At 36.5% G+C, this 23,736-nt stretch overlaps 1 protein-coding gene across 1 annotated transcript; it reads left to right on the top strand.

Annotated features, from left to right (window-relative positions):
* The first annotated feature begins 6,465 nt into the window (after positions 1–6,465).
* LOC139118217 (uncharacterized) lies at positions 6,466–8,810 on the top strand. Its single transcript, XM_070681501.1, has 3 exons — positions 6,466–6,651; positions 7,149–7,284; positions 7,848–8,810. The coding sequence occupies exons 1-3, from the start codon at positions 6,496–6,498 to the stop codon at positions 8,126–8,128; spliced, it is 573 nt and encodes a 190-aa protein (XP_070537602.1). The 5' UTR covers positions 6,466–6,495; the 3' UTR covers positions 8,129–8,810.
* Positions 8,811–23,736: the final 14,926 nt, after the last annotated feature.

Raw genomic sequence — 23,736 nt, 5'->3', positions numbered from 1 at the left:
TTTGAATCATGTAATTCAGACTTGAATGCCATGCACCTATTTATCAGGGGAGGGCGGGCAACAGGGTTGATCGCACTTTGTGCCCTGGCAGTAGGGAATTTGCTACGGTACACCAGACAGGGAGGGGGTTGACAATGTCGCAACATAGTAATTTTTTATTTTGCGACATTTTACATTTACTAATAGTCTTATCCCTGCGATCGGCGTGCAAAGCACAGTGCAGCTAATTATATTCAGATCAGTATGAATTAAGTCCGTGCATGCAGATTCTAGCAATGGAATGGATTGATTGGTGCAACAATGCGATTGTAACAATATTATAATAATACTCGTCTAGTGAGTATACCCCTGGTAATGTTAGCATATCGGTGTTATATGACGACAACACCCAGTATCGCTTCACTAGTTCCACACGTCAACTTTTCGGAATTTATAATATACAGCCCTTCATTTTATCAAACTGACTCAGTTTTCTTTGCTTTGAATTTGATTTTCAATAGAAGCTTTCAAAACATAAACGGTTCATAGAGCAGTTTAATATGCTGCTGCAGCAAGATTTCATTGGAAAAATACACATGACAAACGCCGCTCTCATTTTGCTATCGAGATCGAGCGTATAGGAATTGCAGACAACATGAACGGCTCACGTTACTCGCGGAAATGAATGCATAATTTCTGATCAAAATGTTTTGCCTGAGCGATTGCTGGGTCTCATCGCCCTTTGAAAGCTTAAAGTTATTAAAATGACTCTGAAAAGTTTGACAGACACTCGATACTGCTGAAAAACATCGCGACACGATCAGTTAATGATACCATAAAATCTTAAAAGACGCAATTTTTGCGACATTTAGGCCTACAGCCAAGGACGGTGAGTTTTGCACGCCAGTCGTAAAACGGTATACATCGAAACAATTTGAAGCCCTACTCTCGGCCTCTGAGAGTGAGTATACAAGACGGATCGTGCAACTCGACAAAACTGTTACGACAAGGCCGCTTTGTTTTATAAAATGTACAACAGTCGGCTTTGTGAACTTTGGGTTGAAGACCAAAGAGCAAGCAAAATGTTCTAGCGGTCCACAAACAAACGCAGCGAAACGTAAACTTGCATGTCGACTGCAGGTAGCACAATTGCGCTGTCGTGTAACATCTAGTCCTTATATCGGGCGTACATGTTAAAAACCATGGAGCTAAAAGATACCTCCATGTTCAAAACCAAATATGTTTAGTCGACAGCACTGTTCTCGTAGTAGATTTTTGTCTTAATGTCAATTTATCTAATATGTATACCGTATACTATTTTAATGAAAAGACTTGTATGAAAAAACAATCTAGAAAAAGTTACGATACTTGTCCTTTTGATTAAAAGTATAACTTCATCTGTTTCTTCATGAATGCAACAGAGGCCACATTTAAGCATATTTATTTTTGGAAAATGTTGAACTTAAGTAATCCATACGTCATATCAAAATACAAACCAGTTATTTTTTCCCTTCTGTTTTACATTATAATAAAAGGATGTAGTGATCAATGTTTACATAAAAAATTTATTCATACACTCCCCTTACTCATGACTGTTTTCAGGGTACTAATTAAGCTATTCACTCACTCTTCTACCACTCGTGTTGGCTAATTTCAGAAAAGATTTTCAGCTCGCCAAACATTTCCAAATCACAATATCACATGCCCTAGCAATTGATAAATGCATGCACATGACAGTGAGGAAGATAAGGGCTGTGATCTTTTTTCAGATTCCAGATCATGTAGTTGAATTTTTCATGATCATTCACTTACACTATTCTGCTATCTATGTGAATAATATTCCTTTGGAGTGAATAATTGCTGACTCTATCAATAAAAGGACATGGAAAATTACAGATTACAACATTCAAAAGCATAGTATTGGTGGAGAGAGTGTTGACTTTAATGGTAATACAGGTCGTTAACAACTGCATTTACTGAGGACCGGCAGTTTTCTGTAAGGACCTGAAGCTTTGGCTTGGAGTAGGTCCTTATGACCTGAAGCTATTTTCTCTTAGTTTCGCACACTGATCCCAATGTGTAGGCTATCCGTCCTAATAATCATTTTATTTCAATGTTTAGAATAAAATCCTTTTTAAGATCAGTGGCATAGTTATCTCAGTCATCAATTGGAACTACCTGACTTATTGCACGGGCTCCTAGATCTATGAAACTTTGAGTGATGGTATCACTTATAAGAGAACTGTATTTCGCTTTGTACATTTTGAAGGCTTTATTTACCCACAGTCCCTCTATCCACCGGTCTGGAAACGCTATTGTAAAAGGTGTCAATCACCTAGACCGCACAGCTGAGCCGCGATACGAGGGAGCAGTCACGTGATAATGCGTAGCTTGGGTTTGTCCTGCATGTCACAGTCCCCCAATAGTGAGTAAGCTTTCCTCGAATTTTCGCGTTTTTTGGCTCTATTAAGTGTTCTCTGCGTCTGTCCTACGACACGAAGACAGAAATTATCATATCCTGAAACCGGTAAGTGTTTTTCGTGATCATTCTCCCATTGTAAATGACGACAGTGAGCGTTAAATTCTTGAGTTGATCGCTGAGTGTGTTTTACAAACGAGCAACGGCTTGAATGTACCACCAGAAAAGTTTTCGTCCTTTTTTCTTGCAATGTTACAAGTCAGTTCCCCAATATATGATCTAATTATGTTTTCCATGTCATATTCTTGTGAATCATGTATGTTAACTGAGTAGAATAGGAAAGTTGAGTGTAGAAATGCGTCGAGATTTTAGTCACATATTTTCCCGTACAGCGTCAATATTGCGAGCTCTCGACACGTACGCTCAGCGACAGTGAATGCAGTAACAGTGCATAAATGTGGATATATATCACCCCAAATACTATATATCGACCCAATAACAGGTTTGGTAGTGAACAACTCCCCTGTCGATGTTCATATTCGGCTCATATTTGGCGTGTCGTACTTGATTTTGGGCAACAGTCATGACACTTGCGAACAGTACGACGCCATTTTGTTTTCCCGATCGTGATATTACATGCGATGTTCAAGTGTGGCCCCTTTCAAACGTTATCTCGAGGAGCAACATTCCCCATTTAATTAAAATGTAAAGACTTGAGTGTTTTTCAAGTGAACAAGATGTTGTTTTTTGTGATATTCTGACAATAGCAACCCGCAAACGTCATGTTTTTGAACGATCTCAATTTACAATGAGAGACAATATGGCGACTGTCATACCATAGGATCGTTGGGTAGCGACATTGATATAACGGCCCGTTGAACAGTGACAGTGACCGTTTCACGTAAATGGCCAAACTAGGCGTCACTACACAGGCTAGAATTCTTTTTGTTTGCAAGTTGTGGAACAGCAGACTCAGCTTTACACAAATAATATAATATATTTTTTTTATTTCCATTGTTTTCATTATTTTTTTCTAGAACTAGCAGACGACAGTCGTGAACTTGAAGCCCTATTAAAAAGAATAAAAATGCCTCGTAAGTTAAGGAAGTACTTTACCCGTAAAAAAAAGGTTTATTCAAAAGAATGAAAGATCGCACCAAATCTCGAAGGGTATACGACATGTAGTCTAAGCAGTCTGAGCAGTCTGCACTCTCTGGAGCCAAAAGTGATACAGTTTTACAAGAGGTAAGAATCTGAAGTATTCTTTACAAGGTGATTTTTTATCCATCATTCTGAGTCTTTTCTAATATGTTTATGTATTTTTCTAGGTATATATTTTATTGTATAGGTCATTGACCTGAAATAAAGGATAATAATAATAATTACTCATAATACATGCAATTTGTACATGCAACCACATTCAATCGTTTCTGTATTACCACTTATATCTTTGCTGTATCTTAGAAGAACATAATTATCACTTCTCTATCTAGTCATTTTTAGACCAGGATTGGAGACAAACCTTGTAAAAACATTCTTTAAGCTAAGTTTTTAAATATATTTTGTCATTATTGTCACATTCACAGGGTTACTTCGGCAAAGCTGTGGTTCGCTACAGTTACCTGGCGGATTAGCAGCTCTGATCAATGACACCACCGTACACTTCTGTAGGTTTGAGAATGTGGCTGGTGAACCAGAACTTAAGATATCAAGGTCTGTTAAAGTATATGAAGATCTGGAGTGGAGTGTGGTTATCCATGGTAAACATGTGAGCAACACGTCAGAAAGTTACAGCAGATACCCCCAGTGATTGACAGTATGGCGACCTTGATGAAACTGCTGGACTTGATAACAAACATCAACATTTGCTGTGGTAATCCAGACCCCCACTTTGTAGAGATGATCAAGGACTCTGGCACAAGTTCTGTTGATGTCCAAAGGATAGCATTCAGTAAAAAAGCTGGTGTATCGGCGTATCTTGAGTCAAACTTCAACGGCAACTCTTTACAAGGCAACCAGTACAAAGAACCATAAGAAGTGCGCTTTGTGATGTCATCACTGATAGAAGCAGATGCTCAAAATGTGCACAACACAGAAATTACCTCCATGTTATGTGGTATAGAAAGAACAATAAGCGGAATGAGAAAAAAAGTAGTGACTTAAGCAGCCATACAAATCTCCGATACCTGAATAAAGAAGAACTGAAGGAGAGAGCTGTGAGTTTGCAGCAAGACAGAATCAGACTAAAAAAGAAACACGATCGCATGTTCAACACCTACTCGACAATGGCTTGACAGTTAATAAGACTTTGGACGGTGACCTTAAATCCATCCTGGAAAGTGAAAGCAAGCATGTTCTTGACTTTTTCCAGAAGGCAGTTTTCAGCGACTCTTCTGGAAGAACAACTTAAACATGCAAGATGCTCAGATGGAAGACAGATGCGGTGGCATCCCACCATGATTCGATGGTATTTATCATTGATATTTACATCTGCTGTAGCTTATGAGTCACTGCGAAAGTCTGGATTTGTCAAACTTCCCAGCCAAAGAACTCTAAATGACTACACAAATTACATTAGACCCCAAGCTGGCATAAATTACAAAGTGCTTGAAGAAATAATTGATGATAGCAAGGTTCATGAACTTGAGGAACACAAGAAGTTTGTTGTCTTATTACATGATGAAGTAAAATCAAGTCTGATCTTGTTTTTGATAAGTACACAGGACAGTTGATTGGCTTTATCAATCTTGGTACAGTCAATGCGGAGTTGGCACATTTGGCCAGAACCAGTGGTGATGCAGCATCAGTGATGAATGCTATCGCAACTCATGCTCTCGTTTTCATGGTCCTGGCAATGACAACCAGTTACTGTGCCAGCCTGGCCTACTATCCGACCATTGGCTGTACAGCTGACAACATGTTCCCAATATTATGGGAAGTTATTGGGTATCTGAATGCGAATGTGGTCTGAAAGTCATCGCATCTACTAGTGACGGAGCCACATTGAATAGAAAGTTATACAGGATGCATCGTGTAGCTGGTACACCAGGAGACCTACTCGTGTATAAAGCTCCGAATTCGTTTGCTCCAGGCATCAGGCAAATCTACTTCTTCTCTGATGTGCCTCATCTGATAAAAACAACACGAAACAGCTTTGCAAGCTCCGAGGCTCATCGGAAATCAAGGAGTTTATGGGTATGGTTTACAACAATATGTTCTTAATTTACACGTTTTATTGAAATACCATTGCCATCTGACAAAACATTACATGGCACACTGGTCTTTATGACAAAGTCCATCAACTGCAGTGTATTTGTTACATAGCCACCAGTGAGATTGTTGCGCTGATCTCACACACCATAGCAACTTACAGGGTTCATTGCTCATTATACAGTGAATATTTCACAGTCAGCCTATACTAGTACGAGATGCTTCTTTACATAGTCACAGAGGTCTGAAATTTACCAACTTGAAAGCTAAATTTCATATTTCTAGCTCACAGAAATATTCACATATATTGTAATTTTTTTGCAGTTTATGTTAAGATCTAGTGGTTACAATCTTAGTAAATTGTGGCATTTTATTTTTCGTTCCAGAACAATGGAAATCCTGTGTTATGGCGGCATTACACACAAGTAGTAACGAATGACCAGGCAAGAGATCTGCACCTCCTGCACAAGATTGGCTATGAACATATAGAGCTTACATCATTTTCTATAATGAGAGTAAATTTAGCAGCTCAGGTAAGGGCAAATTTCTTACTTAAATCTGAAGTGGATAAGATCCCAGCTTGTCAAGTATTGTCCTGTTTCATCCAGGCTGTGGAATTGTGGGAACTCAGCCTTTGGCAAGGCACTGTTTTCTTCTGAGGTTGTTTCTGATTGTAGTAGCATCACAAATCTCTTAAAGTTCTCAAACAAAATAATACCAGTCTTTTCACAAAAAGTAATCACTCATGCTGATTCCCGTACACCGCACTCGCTCCAGATTGTCTATGTTGTATGTGTAAAAGGCAATGTCTGCTATAAGGATTGACACTTGTTTGCATCACTCATTTTTGACAGGTTTTAAGTGAGACCGTTGCAAATGCAATTGAGATGGTTGGACCACCAGATGCCCATGAAACTGTTCGGTTTATACGCCATATGGACAAGTTCTTTGATTGTCTGAATGTACGGAACTTCGATGAACATATGCGAAAACGGAAACCTAACCTGAAACCGTACAGTGACCCTGATGATGCAAGATTTGAGGTACATTGATCTGAACTTGACATTGTGAATTGGTGTAGATTTAGAGAATCTAGCCTTATATGCCAAGAAACACAAATTAACTAATATACATTTTAATCAGATAGAATTTCAAACAAAGATAGCATGTACAACCATAGGCGACATTGTATTTACACCATTGTTAGATGTGGTTTTAAATATTCCAAGTTAGGAATTCTTTTAATGATTTTCAGCATACACAAATGCTACCAGTTTCTAATTACAGTAAAACCAGTCATTCTGGACACCTATCTTATCAGGACACCTCTCTAGTAAGGACAGAATTTTCAAGACAAACGTTATTATTTTCATAATTTCACCTGTCTATTAGGACTCCTCTCTATTAAGGAGAGGTTTTCTGGTCCGAGAGGTGTCTTTTATAAACCAGTTTCACTGTTATTCCAATCCAAATGATGCTTACTTTAATTTTTTGCTTTAGCAGACACAGAACTATAATTTTCTTTTTCTATTACATTCAGTGGCTTCAAAGAGACTTCCTGGGATATTTCCGTGATTGGGAACAATCAGTGATGGACAGAGAGGGGCATTTCACCAAGACCGAAAGAAATGCCATGTGCATCAGTAAACAGACTATTGAAGGACTTAAAATGACCGGTACGAATTGTGTTTGTTTGTTTGCTACTTTGTATGATTGTTGTGATGTACAAGAAGGCTCATATGCCTTTTAAAGGCAATGTTGTCAGCACATTTGCCTATGCTAAACTTTTTTCGGGTAATGTTTTTCTCAGGTACTGGCAGTGTACCTTTGGACGTTTAATTTCATTCAAAGTTTTGTATTTAAATATTTCAGGCCTGAGTTCTTGGGCCTAAAAGGGTTACTGAGGGGAGACTTTCTTGAAATAATAATAAAAAAAATATTTGACCAAATGTCAATTTATTATCTTTTGGCTATAAGGTGTTATTAGTTTATATAAGAGTCAGAACTTCATGAAAAAATCAGCAGATATTTGAGATTCTATCTATTGTTGCCTTACTCATCACCCGCAGAGACACTGGTTGTTTTAAAATATGTATGCTTCACAGATAATTTTATATTTTTACGTGTACGCATCATTCAAAGCCTAATGCCCCAAAAAATTGTTTAACTCTTATAGTACATGAATATATTTTTACTTTGTGTCTAATGATATTCTACTTTGATTCTTTCTTTTACACAGTGAATTCATTTGTAGAAGTATCCAGATACCTTCTTCAACAAGGAGTCAACTTTGTTCTAAGTGAGAAATTTTGCCAGGACCCTTTGGAGGAACACTTCAGCAAACATCGGCAACGGGGAGGAGCAAACAATGACCCTACAATACAAGCATTTGGCTATCAAGAAAATGTCATCCGCCTACAGAAGTCACACCACCTACGTTGCATCACAGGAAATACCAGGAGACAGGCACAGGACACCCCTGAGGTAATTGAGGATACCCCATTGCCAAAGAGAAGGTAGAAAGTGACAAAATAGTACAGAGACTATCAATGTGCAACCCATTCCTTTCCACAGACACTGCTTTTCATTAGTACCCATACAGCAATTCCTTCTATACTGTGCAGTCAACCAGACATGCAAGCCTTTAGAGGAAAAAGCGGCTTTACACCTCGTAATTAAGATGGTTATGTAGCAATTAGGTACAATTCCTTTACTTATGATCTTTGTTGACTCTGATGTATATTTCCAAGGGAAGGCTTTTCCTCTCTGTATAGGGACACCATCTGTTACTGATGTTTTGTGTATCAACAGTAGACTCTTGTTGTACTCCCAGTAATATCCTAAATTTCCCAGTATTCTGCTTGCCATGATTAGCAAAGTCTGTACGTGTATATAATTGGTTTTGTTATGGTTAAGAAATCAACCTTAAGTGCAGGCTTAATTCAATTATCAAGAATATCAATGCTTATTTTTCAAATATTGGTGTCGTCAATACAATTTTTAGACTTTTTGAAATTTCTTTGCGTCACCCCATACCTTTACATGTAATGTTAACAATTTTATTGCATCACAGAGAGTTTTTGTGCATCAGGGTGCATCAAATTGGCTTAGCGGACTCACACTATCAAGGACTTATAACTTTAAACTGGTGATAACCAAAACTTTGACATCAAATGTAAAACAATTTGTTATCCTTTACATAAGTACTTGACCTTTTTTGTCTTTTTATCATGTGAATAAATCTGCATAATGACCAATTTTATATATGCTTCTTTCCCATTTGTTGAATTCCACTAGACAGCAGAAATATACATGCTGAACATTGCTCCTAAATGTGTGAAACAATTTGTCATCATCCTGGGCTGAAACCCGGATGCCTTAGAATGATAAAGTGCCTCATTTTTGACATTTTTTTAGCTATATCAGGTTCTTTTGATTGATAAAATGTTCATCTTGTTCAGCTTACTGAAATATGCTCAATCACCAATTGCTACAATTCAGCTCTGACCCTCTGCACGCAACAATACAAACAGCATTTCAACAGAAACCAAAAATTAAGAGTGGAAATAATGTCTAAAATGAACAACTTTGTCCCTCTAAGGCATTGCAGTAGTAGATTTACCATAGAATAGTAAAAGAGAAATTGCATACAATATCCATGACAAAACAATGTACGTTTATTAAGTTGTATAAAGTAAAATTGTGACGTTACAAATGTTTACAGAATCATTTCAATATTTTAAATGCACTTTTGTCTTTACTTTTAAATCAAATAAACATAATGCATCCTTCAGGCATTTGTCACTGACAAATATACAATCAATACCACAGTTACTTGTAGAATTTAAAAGGTAAATAAATAATTAGTAAATGCTGACAAACCAATATTGTGAGCTTGAATGTAAATGAATGAAAGTTACTGTGGGACTGTTACAAACGATGAATACAACTTAAGTAAGAGAAATTAAAACAAGTAATTGAAATTTGCTCTGTGTATTTGTGAACAACAGACTTGTAGGCATGGAATCAGTGTTAGTGTTCATATGTGCATTGGCAGCTGATGGCAATAACAAAAATGCACACTACTATCTCCATGTTGCGATGACAATCCAAAACAATGTTTCAACATGACAAACAGAACAGGTACAATGGAAACAGAGAATACAAAAAAACTTCTGTGTCCTAATGATTTTTGTAAGCAAGTGTGCAATGTTTACATTTCTCCACGACAACATTTTGGTAGAATTAATACAATGGAGCCTAAGTTACTTCCTCAACATAGGGATTTCCTCAAACCCTTTGATCCCTTCAAATTTTTTCTGTGCTTTCGTTTATACAATTCCAAAATGCTACGTGCAAATGAATAGCATCGAATATTTACATACAAACGAAGGACCTGTGATAGTAATGTTGCTGATACATCTTCAGAAATAGCTTTTCTTGCAATGGCAGCCCATGCAGAATGGATACTCTCTCTATGCATGATAGCATCAATCAAATAGTCTTCATAACAACATATAGCCCGTACATAGGCACGATAAAAATCAAGCAAGCCCTGACAGAAAACTTGAGTGAACTTGAAAATGACGAAACACTAAAAAAATGTTCAAAAACCAACCAATAATCGCATAGAGAAGGAACAGAAATATAGGCAACACACTTATAAGCGCCAGATTTCACAAAAACTACAATAGCTCAAACTCAGGTTCACACGAACCTACACAAACACAACGAGATCGAACTGTAGACATTCTAGCTTCCCTACTTGAACAACAAACGTAAGTGGAACAACATATTACCAAGTAAAAACAATCAACCATTGAACACATCTCACCAATCAAAAAATGAATTTTGAGCAACTGATGAAGAAAACTCTGTTTTCGAAACTTAGCGCCGAAGGATCGTAGTGTCTTTGCAATCTCTCCGCTCCAGTGCGGATTAACACAAGACACGTAGATAACGGTACGTCTCGCCATGGTTAAGCAATATTTTACATAAAGCAGCCAAACAGGTGTACACTTATATTATACACAATATCATACACAAAACGCAAACAACCCAAATATGAACGATGTGTGGAGTTGCTTTCCCTTTACTACCAATACTATTTAATTCCCGTGTGATCTGTACACCTTCCAGGAGACTTTAAACCCCATCTCCCTTGGCTCGGCTCTCCCGCGCTGGCACACCCTGTCAATTCAGGCGCGGCTGTTTATCTACAATTTGGGGTAAAATAAACAGCATTTGGGAAACTGGTAATTTTACAATAAAACCAGCTAGTATTGAACCCCATGTTGAGTTTCACAACTGTGGTGACAACCAGTGTACCCTGGTAACACAATATCACCACACTAGATATAACTAGACTTCAAACCATGTTAACTGTGTTTGATATGAATAAACCGCCCACTTTTTATAGAACGAATGTTCAAAACAATGCGTAAGTTCAGCCGGTGGCTTTTAATGTGAAATAGGGAGTAGGTTATTGGTAAATTAACAACCAAAAACAAAATGGATACATATTCTGTATTAGTTATACTGAGATTGCTTTCAATTTTATTTATATATTTCACACCATATACATTAGCATCTTGCAAAATTAGACAAGTATTGATTGGAAGGTGAAGTGTGTGTGTGTACCATTGTTTTACCCTGAAATTCAGACTTGTGTGCCTGTTTTATTAATAACTACAATTGGAAATGCCCTTACATTGTTGGAAATTTGAAGAGAATGTACAATTTATTAGAAAATAAAAAAATGTCCAAATTGGACTGATATCGCGCAAAATGTGGTCATAAGTGTTGATTCTATAATACCGGGGGGCCATTTTGGATTTATGCAAATTAGGCATTGTTCCACTTCTTGTGTATTTATTTATTTATTTATTTATTTATTTATTTATTTATTTATTTATTTATTTATTTATTTATTTATTTATTTATTTAACATTACAGACATTTGCACATTATAAAATCATGAAACAAGTATTGATTAGAAGACATAGTATGTGAGAATACCATTGTTTTACCGTAAAATTCAGACTTATGTTCCTGTTTTGTAAATAAAAACAAAAGAATTATCGTAAACATGTCTAAAATATCATGAAAATGTACAAGGTACATGGAAATAAAAAACAAATTCTCAAAATCGGACCAATATTGGGAAGTAAGTGGCCAAAAGCATTGAACCTATAATACCGGGGCGGCCATTTTGGATTTATGCAAATTAGGCAGTTTTCCACTCCTTGGATTTTGGAAGACTTTTGATATGTTTTTCTGTGGGTTTTTCTGAGGTGAGTAGTGAAAAAAATAAATTCTGCTGCAATTTGTGGCGGGTCATTTCGTATTTTGACTGGACTAAAGAGATTTCCAAGTTTTAACTCCCGTAAAGTCCGTTCCATCCATTGAGATTTGAGTAATGTACCCCTCAGGAACTCATACGTCGGGCAAAGCATGTGAAAGTTTGCACGCTCAAAGAATGTGTCCGAAGGCGTGCGCCCTCTATATAATCATATAATGACCTTTAAACATAATAATAAAGACGTTACACATACTAATAATGGCGTGCACACAATATATTGACGCTATTTAATAACTCATATAATGTTGTGCTCTAACAAGATATAAGCACTACTTAATCATATTCAGTTATTGACTCGAAGTATAAAGGCATTGCCTATTTACATATAGATGTCACCTAATTATATATTTACGGAATCTTACGATATATTGACACAACCTCATATCACCTTATAATATAAAGGCGTCACGTAATCATATATTGACACGAACGACCTAATCATATAAAGGCATTACTAAATAATATATTGATGTCACCTAATTATATAATAACAGCACCTTATGATATATTGATACAACCTTATAATATAAAGGCGTCACCTAATCATATATTGACACGACCTAATCATATAAAGGCATTACTAAATCATATATTGATGTTTTATTTATTTTATTTTATTAAACCTTGTTTAACGAGGGTAGCCTGGTAAGCTTCAGTAAAGATGCTTATCTTCCCCAGGGCCCTCAATGAACATACAAACTGATACAAAGCAGAACAACATGAAACATGACAAACAAAGCTAGAACAATACAATGCACAGAAAAAAGTGGCCAGGAGTCACCACCTGCACACAGGAGGAAAATAATGCACAATCACACTAGATAACAAAAACAAATTTAACAAGAAACTAAAACTTACAAACACAAAAAAATTATACCCAATAAGCTTTCAGGTAGGCAGTTTTAAAACTGCTTAATGAGTTACTAGATCTTACATTTAAATCGACATTATTCCACTGATTGGCACTATTTACAGTAAAGCCTTTTCGATAAAAATCCTTATTTGTTGCAGGAACCACTAACAATTTTTGCATCTTGGATCTTGTAACTCTTTTATGATCAATTTCGGTAAAAAAACTTGTCATATATTGCGGTGCAAGATTATTTAAACATTTAAAAACCATATAAACATTCTTATAAACTATTCTATCTGTTAATGGCATTATATGCATTGTTTTAAAAAAATGCTCGGTCAAGCATTATACCTTGCATCACACATCACTCTGATAGCACGTTTCTGAATCTTATGCAACCTTTTCATAAACGGTGATGCTCCCCATAAATGACAACAGTAATCCAAGTGTGGTAAAATATAGCTATTATAAAAAAGTTTTCTTATATTCATAGGTAAAAACTGTCTTATTCTCTTAAGCAAAGCAATATTACTATTTACTTTTTTAAAAATCTTGTCACAGTGCTGCTTCCATGACAGATTTTCATCGACAAGCGTACCAAGAATCTTTTCACAGTGTACTGCTTGCAATTCCGTTTCACCAAGATTACAGTCTAAAATTTGTTTTATTCAAATGTCTACGTCTTTGTTGCGTTGTTACAATCATTGTCTTTGTCTTGTCACAATTAATGGCCATTCTATTATTCTTACACCAATTATGAACATTATTTAAGTCAGAGTTCAAAGTTGTCTCAATTTCTTGAATACATTTTGCACTGGAAGTTATGGTTGAATCATCTGCGTACATGTCAATGTTATTATCAATATAAAGTGGCAAATCATTTATGTAAATGATGAAAAATAAAGGCCCAAGTATACTACCTTGGGGAACGCCAGTCAAAATATGTTGCTTTGTAGAGTAAAAATTTCTAAATTGAACCAATTGCATGCGATTTTGTAGGTAAGATTTAACCACCGAAGAGATTTACCATCACACCTGTATTAAATTGATAATTTTTCTAACAATACACTATGATCAACCAGATCAAAAGCTTTCTTAAGATCCAAAAACACTACTCCATTAATATTTCCATTATCCATAGCTTTTAGCCACAAGTTGCTAAGTTTAATCAAGGCTGTTTCGCACGAATGGTGCTCTCTAAATCCTGATTGAGAATTGTTCAATAGCGGCTTGATATGCTTGTACAACTGAATGTGCACATGCTTTTCAATAATTTTGGAGACAATTGGTAGTATTGAAACTGGTCTGTAGTTACAAAGGTCTTGTTTTGAACCAGCCTTGAACAAGGGAACAACTCGGGCTATTTTCCATTGATCAGGAAATATACCGGATTTTATACTAAGATTGAAAATTTTGCATAGTGAGGGGGCAATGATAGTAGCAGATAATTTAAGCATTTTTGCACTCAGATTATCTAATCCAGTCGCCTTGTTATTGCACAATTCCTTCAAACACCTAGTTACGAATTCTGGTTTCATATATGTTATTTCAAAATTATTTACTTGTCACCTAATTATATTATAACAGCACCTTATGATATATTGATACCACCTTATAATATAAAGGCGTCACCTAATCATATATTGACACGACCTAATCATATAAAGGCATTACTAAATCATATATTGATGTCACCTAATTATATAATAACAGCACCTTATTATATATTGATACCACCTCTTTATATAAAGGCGTCACCTTATCATATATTGACACAACCAATCATATGAAGGCATTACTTACTGTCACATTTTGACAACTGTTGACAACTTTCAGCAATAGGAGATGAAGCTGTCCTATAGACGCGCAAAGTGTCACCTTGTTATTCCCATCCCCGGTTTCTTGGTGTCGGTCTTTTGGGTAAATTAAACATTTCCTGTCCCCATACCTGACCTGTTTGATATGCATCATGTTTGGCATGTTGTATAATTGTCGACTGATTTGAAGGAATTAAATTGTGTTATCGTTGCAAATAGATCCAGTCGTGCATCATTCATATGTCTTGCTGTGCTCGATTTATTATACATACATTCAGCAAACTTTTCTAAAACTGCAAGACTCAGAATGTACCGCGCAGATTTCTTTCCCTTCCCTTTGAAAGTAAATACAGTATGGAAACTGGAAATGAAGGCAACTTCACACATTGTTTTTACCTTTAGTAGTGATTGTGATAAGATCAATGTGGTTTCATGACAGCGGGAAACATGCCGTAAAATGGATGTCTGTGTGATTCGTCTTAAGGGAGTCTCAGGACTAAAGTGGGTTCCTTTCATCAGCAGTCACTCAAATAGTTTTGTATTCCCACATGTTTAGTTTGACATTATCCATTGTCTATCAAGAGATATGCTACAATCGTTATGTTGTGGTCTGACTGTTGCGTGGTTTGTTGCTCAGACCATTCGTTTAAACTGCTCTCGTGTTTGATTTTTGCTCGAACGGGATGCCTCTAATGTATTTATTCCTTTTATATGCTGTTATAGGTTTTTCTGTTTTGTGGCCAGTGTTTGATAGTCCTATTTTCCAGTTTCTTACGATAAATTGTTTGATTAGGATACTTTTATGGTTGTTGCGTAGATAAGTTTAGGTGTTACATCAATACTCTTAAGTTTGTCAATGATGTATAGTGAAAGTATTGACCAAATTGCAAAACCAGGCGAAAAACGAAAGAAAAGGAGCTTTTAACAAATTTCACGGAATCTGAAAAAGCAAGGTAAGCTAGCTTCCAAAGGCAAGAAAAAATAAAATCTTCTCTTCTCTCACTAAACAATAAATAAATAAATAAATAAAATAAAAAAAACAAAACCAAACGGCCTTTTTGAAGATCACCATATCCTCCAAAAGCAGAGCTACCGTTACACTAAACCATGTGTCCAGCCCTGCACACACCAAGACATAAAAACAAACAGAAAATTCAACAAACGAAAAAAGGCTTCTGAAACCATAGACAGTAGAGAAACACAGTTCCTTTACTGTCTATGCTCAAACCAAAAAAGCAAAAAACCAAATCATAAAACAAATGACTCGAAGCCCGTAAAAACAAATTAAAGGTTAAATGAAATCAAGAGAACTGAGAAACAACCTCAGATTCATCAAAAACCTTTCAAGTCAAATGTTAACAGTTCAAAGCCTTGAGCAATGTCTTGACATAAATTCCAACCGCAAAATTCCCACACAGAAAAGTCTCGTACGAGATATTATTATATCAATTTCCATCATGAGATTGCGTTATATCATGAGAAACAGTCGGTCAATCAGCCATCCGTTCAAAGATAAGTCCACATGAACACCAATGACATTGGGTAACCCGAAACTTGAAAACTATCTTGGAACAACTAAAGATCATGATATATGGGAAATACGTTTTGAAACTCACATCAGAAACAACATGACTCAAGCACAAAAGACTCCTCTGGGCATTCAGTCAAAAAAAAAAACAAATCACAATAAAGTCCTCGATAATGGGAGAGGCATAGGAATTTTGAATATTATGGAAAACATTAACGAACGTGAAAGAGAGCTTCAAAATACAAACTATTACTGATAAACAATTGCCACAGGGCAGCATTAACCATACGAAAACAAAATGAAAGGATTTGCGACAAGAAAATCATATGAGAGGCAACTTACAGCTTCGTCAATCCCACAACAAAAAAGGTATGTACACCACGATCGCGTCTTCTACCAAAGTACACAAAACCCAACCAGAAGGAACAATCTTCATGGGATGACTTATTATTGGCGGCTGTTCCAGTCAAGAAACCAAGTCTTAGATTTTTTAGACTATTTCATAAAAACAATAGTCCAAAGACATCACATATGTCGAAGACACAAAAGGCTTCTTTTAATCAATAAAATGCCATGAAAACCCTATTCTTATGACATTAGACGTGATATCTATGTACACAAACATGCCGCGTACTGAAGCCATAAACACAATGATGGTGGCGATGCATGGACTCTAAAATAGCACTACCCAACACAAGGATGTGAAAAACAACAAAACCTACATGAATTTGTTGGAAAGCCCTACTGTCGGTTATTCTAAGAAAACAATATAGTTGAATTAAACGGAGAACACTATAAACAAATCTGCGGAAGCAAAATGGGCTCACCAGCCTCACCAAAAATAACTGACATCAATTGCCAGGCAACGGAGAAAATTATATTCAATCTCCACTGAGATCAAATATTCCCATTTTCACGCCATTTTCACTAGGTACAAAGGAATAGAACATTTGTTGGGGAATGCAACACCCAGCATCCTACATTCCAATTCAAGTTTGAACATACTATCGACAAAATCTCATACCTTGACTTAGTGGTCAACAAAGGTCAGAGATATAATCAAGCGAGAAGGCTCCTTTTTAAAAACAATACCATACCGATCTACACGTTCCAACATTTATTAAGAAGTTCCTGCTATGCAAACAACAATTTTCAAAGGCTTTACGAAAGATGAATTCTTTAGATATGCTCACACATTAAACAACAACAACATGGACTTTATAAAAGGGGCAATTTCTTCATAGAAAAATTCAATAAAAAGTTACAGAAAAAACAGCAATATCTTGTATCAGAAATAAGTAATTAACAAAACACCAGCTATACCACATTGACAAAGATAGGAATAATGACATAACTACAAACATAGCCGCACACTCATCAAAACCATCCTCATCAACAATATTTAATATGAAACTGAAAAAATGAGGGTGATCAAACACTGGCCACAGTTTTTCACAAAACAACCTATTATAGCATACAAAAGAAAAAAACATAAAAGACATTCTGAGTCTCTTTCAAGCAAAATCAAAAGCAAGAATAATTGAAGGATTGGTGTGAGCAACAAACCAAGCAACAGTCAGAACACCACATAAAGATTGTAGAAGATCTTATTGATTTATTATGGCTAATGTCAAACTTAAGATGTGAGATTATACAAAAGCATTCAAGCGACTGATGAAGAGACCCCAATTTGAGCCCAAACACCCTTAAGACGAATCACAAAAGCATAAACCATTTTCCTTTGGATCCGGCTTGCATGACGAGGGTAAAGGCAATTTCAATTCAAAACCACATTGAGCTACTCACTATATCATATCACTAACAAAGTTGGCCCTGTCATCCTGTCATCACTGCCGGTTTGGCTCTGACCATGTCAATTTAAGTGGGACGAACTAACGGATAATAGCTAGGGCCTGTTAATTTGCATTTTACATTTTGATGTAAACTAAATACACCTGCGTACATACAGAATTCTGGTATGTCGTAAAGATGTCAAAAATATCACAAAAGTGATTGGGCAGTTAAGATCTTTCATTTCAAATTTTATTTTTAGTTTATTAACACATTAAATGTGCTTTTTATATGGAAATTCAGTGGCAGAGCAATTTTCTGACTCATTGGTGTAAAATATCACAAAATAAACATCAGAAATAGACTAAACATAGTCGAAAACATGGGTATAGCCACCAAAATTGTTAAATTCAGATGATAATCTCCCAAATCATCAATGATTTCATTTTTCCGGAAGTCGATTTGGCGGCCATCTTGAAAAATGGCCCCCATATTGTATTTTTGCGTGGCTAGCGTTTTTTTTCTTAATAACTGACCTATAATGTGCGTACATGCGTACACTTATCCGCTCTACTAATATTCAGCTCATAAACAAAGGTGAGAAACAACACCGACTTCCACCGATGAGGGTGTTGTCTAACAAACAACAGTGATATCAATTATACTCTGCATCGATTTAGAAAGCATCGTCTATCCCAGTAACGTGTTTTATGGAAATCAAGTCAAAAAAGCATGCCTTGGCAATAAGCCATAGAAATTACTCGTGATCCGTACGAGTTCAACTGGGAAATTGGCTTGTCGATAATGTTCAGTGTTCCTTCAAACGTTAAATAAAGCTTAACAATAGCGTATAAATAAGTTCTATGAACGATGAGTCACTAAAATGATGAGTAATCGAGCTCGCAAAATGATTCTTCCATAAGTTAGACATCGGCATAGAGTTGGGCGGCTCGTTGCGTTACTGGTGCTCAATTCGGAAATTCCAAATGGCCGTAGCTTCATCTAATCGGATCACTTTTTTATGCAATTAGCAACGATTGAATCGTACTTACACCAGCTTTCATCAGCGATTAGCGACTTACATCAGCTTTCATCAGCGATTATAAACCTATACGAGCATCCCTAATCGTCGGACTTCAAGTATTTAAGTACGGCAGACTTGTCATTCATCACACCGATCTCAAGATGACGGGATCAAAGGATGTCATCGTCTTCCCTCATGCTCCTTCTGAATGCAATTTGATCAGAAGATTCCGCCGGTAGTTTTGACTCAGTGGAGACCTCCACTCACATCGACTGCACCGGACACCAGTCATATTAAAAGTCATCTTGTTACTATGTTTTCCTTGCCGCATTACATCCGCCAAACCTTGGTAAAATACCGGCTTACCTGCCTTAACTGAATTGATTTCACCATTTGAGAAGCAAAAAATCAATCGATATTGATAAAAGAGCTTCCGTACAGAAATCCCGTAACTTGTGGTATAATATCACATAAAATACAACTCAACCCTGCGAATGTTTGAGTTGCGTCATCACAATAAAGCGAAGGTCAATAATTAGAACTGTCAATAATCAAATATACGTTGGTCATTTTGGGGCTGTCGATCAATTCAATTCAATTCAATTCAATAGAACTTTATCTATCCCAAACACGGGCAATTAAAAAGCGTGGCTCAAATACAACATCAAATATATAATACAAATTTACAAAACGGTAGGAGACGCAGGACTATACAAAAAACAGTTTAGGAATCATTTAAAAGCCGCACAGCGGTTGGAATGAATGACAACTTGCTCCGGTTTGACCTGGGTATCTAAAACGCCGACCAGAGGGAAGTGTGTCGAACTCTGCTGATAAAATGTGATCACTAGACAAAAGAATTGAGCGGGCTTTCCTGAGTACTTGCTGATTATGAAACGTAGAAAGACTTCTCTGGGGTATACCACTTAGTTTGAGCTAAGTGAAACAATTCTATCAAGTGAAGTTTTGTTTTTAACAGACAGATTTTGATACCAGCAAATGAATGAAAATGAGATAACGCTTTCAATGTAAGATTTATAAAAAAGAGATAAAATTTGTCTATCAACCATGAATGAACGCAGTTTCCTTAACAAGTACAATCTTTGCTGCCCCTTCTTCAGTATAGCATCGGTGTTATGATCCCATTTCAATTTCTTGTCAAATATTGAACCAAGGTATGTATACTTCGAAACAATCTCGTTGCGTTCTTGCCTCCTAAAAATCAATTATCATTTCCTTAGTTTTCTTAACATTTAAGTTTAGATACGAATTATCACACCACTCAACAAACTCACTAAGAGCGGGACCATGATGACATTCTGATCCCTGTAGAAGTGTAAGCAGAGCACTATCGTCAGCAAACTTAACAAGATGGCTACCTTCATTTGTACTTCTACAATCATCAGTATAAAGGATGTACAACAGAGGAGACAGAACGCAGCCCATGGGAGAACCTGTATTTGTTTGAATGATACTTGACAAAATACCATCGACAAACACCCTTTGTGATCTATTTGTAAGAAAGTCAATAATCCAAAGAACAAGTTAATTGCTAAAATTAAATTTAAAGAGTTTTTCTGCAAGGATGTGGGGTTGGATTGTGTTGAAAGCACTGGAGAAATCTGCGAAAAGGATTCTTGCATGAGCACCTGTTTTTTCTTAGTGTTTGTACTATGTATTGAGAATGAAAAGCTTAGCATCTTCAACACCTTTTCCCGGTCGATATGCAAATTGTAGGGGGTCTAGTTTGTTGCCAACCTTTGTCAGAATAATGGACTTAATTATTTTCTCAAATGTTTTCATCACCAGGGAAGTAAGAGCAACAGGTCGAAAATCATTGGGTTCTTTAGGGTTAGCTTTCTTTGGGACTGGTACTACTAAAGAATTTTTCCATATGGCAGGAATACTAACTGTATCAAGAGAAACTTGGAAAAGGTGTTGTAAGACTACACTAAGCTGATCAGCACAGAACTTCAGGGTGCGACCACAAATACAATCAGGACCTGGACTTTTGTTCACATTTAATGATTTTAAAGTTTTAGCTACTTTCTCTGTCTCAATAGACATCCCTAACTCAGGAGATAATGACTGTTTTAGATTTGAGATTTGAGATGAAAAATCCTCTGTTTCAAAACGAGTGAAGAATGTGTTTAGGACCTTTGGCAGCGCCGCTGAGTCCAAGTTATTTAGTGTAACTTTTGACTCTGAAGGAGTAACCTTATATACTGCTGCCATATGCCAAGTAGATCGAAAGTTACCAGAAGAAACTTTCGATATTGATAAAAGAGCTTTCGTACAGAAATCCCGTAACTTGATCATGAAAGCTGACAAGCTATACAAACGGAATCCCATGGTTCAAGGAGAGCTAGCTGTAAGATCCTGATTAGTTTTTGTGCGTGAAAGTGGCTATGAGAATTCTTCTGATACAAAAAATAAAATTTAAAAACCAGACTGGCAAACTGTAACAAATGCGATATACTTTAAGGTAATATGCACCTCGAAAGTGAAAGACTTAAACTTTTGCTCTAACTTTCCTCAAGGAATCTTTCAATCATTCTCTTTCAAAATCAAGAATAAAAATAGGGGGTCACCGTGCAAATTTTGGTACTAGAGAAACAAATAACCCAAGATTTACCGATATTAGAAATTCAAAATGGCCGCCATCCCTGTGTTAACTCTATGGCGAAAAATAAAATTTTCGAATTTCAAAAAACTAAGCCGGTGAAAAGTTTTCTTTCACGAAGAGCTTTAAAATGAACCCCCACATGTTGTATATCAGAAGAGAACTGTAAAAGTTTGAGAGTCCGAATGTCTGTCCCCGAGGTGCGTTCTACCTTAATCGCAACATATAAAATCGTTTTAAATCGTTTTAACCCATTGCATCCCTGAAACTTTTCCATTACTTTGAGAACAGAATCAACTGTAGTCAAATATTGAACGAAGACTGAGGTCTAGTTTTACTCTGGTTATACCATTAGCCATAGGGGTGACCATAAAGACTGTACGGATATACTGACAATGGTCACAAATTGGACTTGAATTTAGGCGTAACGGTTAAAATTAGGAAAACAAATTGATTTTTTGATGAAAATAAATTGAAATAATTTGAAATGTTTCAAACATGCATATGACATACTCCGAGACTGTTAGCATAAACATATCAAAAAAGATAAATTTATAAATGAAATGAAATTTAGCAAACAGAGATGATTGTGATTTTAGACTGCTTTAATTAAGATTTCATGTGTCTTTTGACAGGCGAAGTATTGTGTCGGCTACAAGCAGTAATTAGTTATTTTTGTCAGATAAGCACGTTTTGTCAGATAGGCGCCGTACACACGTACGTACAGAGCGCGTGCGAGACATGTTCTGGCACTCATCCAATGAGTCCCTTGAAACCGTTCAACAGTGAAGGCGTAGATACAGCCGCAGGTGAAAGGGCGCCTTCAAACCGTACGTGTTACGGAACGGGCGTTCCGTACGGCTTAATGTATAATAATTTTTAATTATTTCAAATATTATTTTGAGCGTATTTCCAAGGTTCACCTAAACAAGGGATTGGACGTAAATTAGCAAGGGGAGGGCCGGGGATTTTTGGGAGGGTCACAATTTTTTGAGCTGCTTTGAGGGGGATGGTCACAAATTTTGGGCATGTTGATGTTGTCGGTGCACTAAAAGTAGAAAAAAATTGTTTGTAAAGACAATATGCTCACATGACATCACTCGCACACTGCCTCTTACTTTCTATTTAGTGCTCATTCCAACTCTCTGATTATCTCTTCCAAACCATTATCTTAAACAGGATTGTCTCCCTTGTTGCTATTCTTATCGCCATTACGTTTATAACAAATCAAATCTATTGTTCCTCAGCTAACCCACCATATTAAAGGGAATGACTCGTGGCATTCTGGCTGCACATTGTACATGTAGTGTGTTTTGTTAATAAACACTGGACAGTGTTTTTGCTAAGGTTGGGGAACATTGGGAACCCTTGTAAAATTTCTGTTGTCCGCTAGTATGACTGCACTGATATACCAAGGGTAACCCTGGTAAAATGACGGGGGAACCCCGGTAACATTTACCTAGGTACCGCCCTTAACAAAAACACTGCTGGATATTACCACAATATCTTACATTGTTCTACTGATGTAGTCAATCTTGAACCTAACTATTTGACAATATTATTTCTCATTCCACTTTTTGTTGATCAACAAAAGTTTCCTCTCTTGCATAAGCCACTCCCCTATAAAGTTTTAGGCCAAGCTCTACCTTGCATCAGTAACTTTTTAGCTACATGTGTTTTAGTTTTTAGAGATACATGTACTATTGTTTGAAATTAAGAGCACGCTTTGGTGTGATTCACGAAAGATCTCCACCAACGCCAATTGAAAATCTGCAGAAGAAAACGAAAGAAAATACATAACCACCATTGACTGCGAGAAAGAATTCTGATCGTACGTCATCAAATGCATCTTTTGTTGATGACTTTCAGAAAGCGGTGCAAAGTCCATGTAAAGGTTTTGACGAAATAGTAGCGTTTCCTCTCATCGGATGATTTTCAAAATTGTTACACCACGGTCCCTCTGTGATGGAGGGACCGTGGTTACACTTAATGTCATAGGCTTGCGGGAAAGAGTAAATTCACTGTTATCTTTAATTGGTTTCGCGAAAAAAAGATTCATGTAGCTTGCCTTTAAGAAATTGTGGTAAATTCAGTGATGAGGATACTTGGAGCGATAAATGGGGAGGTAAGG

The sequence above is a fragment of the Ptychodera flava genome, chromosome 19 (genome assembly GCF_041260155.1).
Source record: "Ptychodera flava strain L36383 chromosome 19, AS_Pfla_20210202, whole genome shotgun sequence".
In the NCBI taxonomy this organism is placed as follows: Eukaryota; Metazoa; Hemichordata; class Enteropneusta; family Ptychoderidae; genus Ptychodera; species Ptychodera flava.
This window is presented reverse-complemented; position numbering and strand designations above follow the sequence as displayed.

What these genes read in the sequence shown, in the direction of transcription:
- LOC139118217 (XM_070681501.1), top strand. Translation starts at nt 6,496, where the DNA reads ATGGTTGGACCACCAGATGCCCATGAAACTGTTCGGTTTATACGCCAT. An exon ending in CTGATGATGCAAGATTTGAG is followed by an intron (nt 6,652 to 7,148) that starts GTACATTGATCT and finishes TATTACATTCAG; the next exon opens with TGGCTTCAAAGAGACTTCCT. An exon ending in TGAAGGACTTAAAATGACCG is followed by an intron (nt 7,285 to 7,847) that starts GTACGAATTGTG and finishes TCTTTTACACAG; the next exon opens with TGAATTCATTTGTAGAAGTA.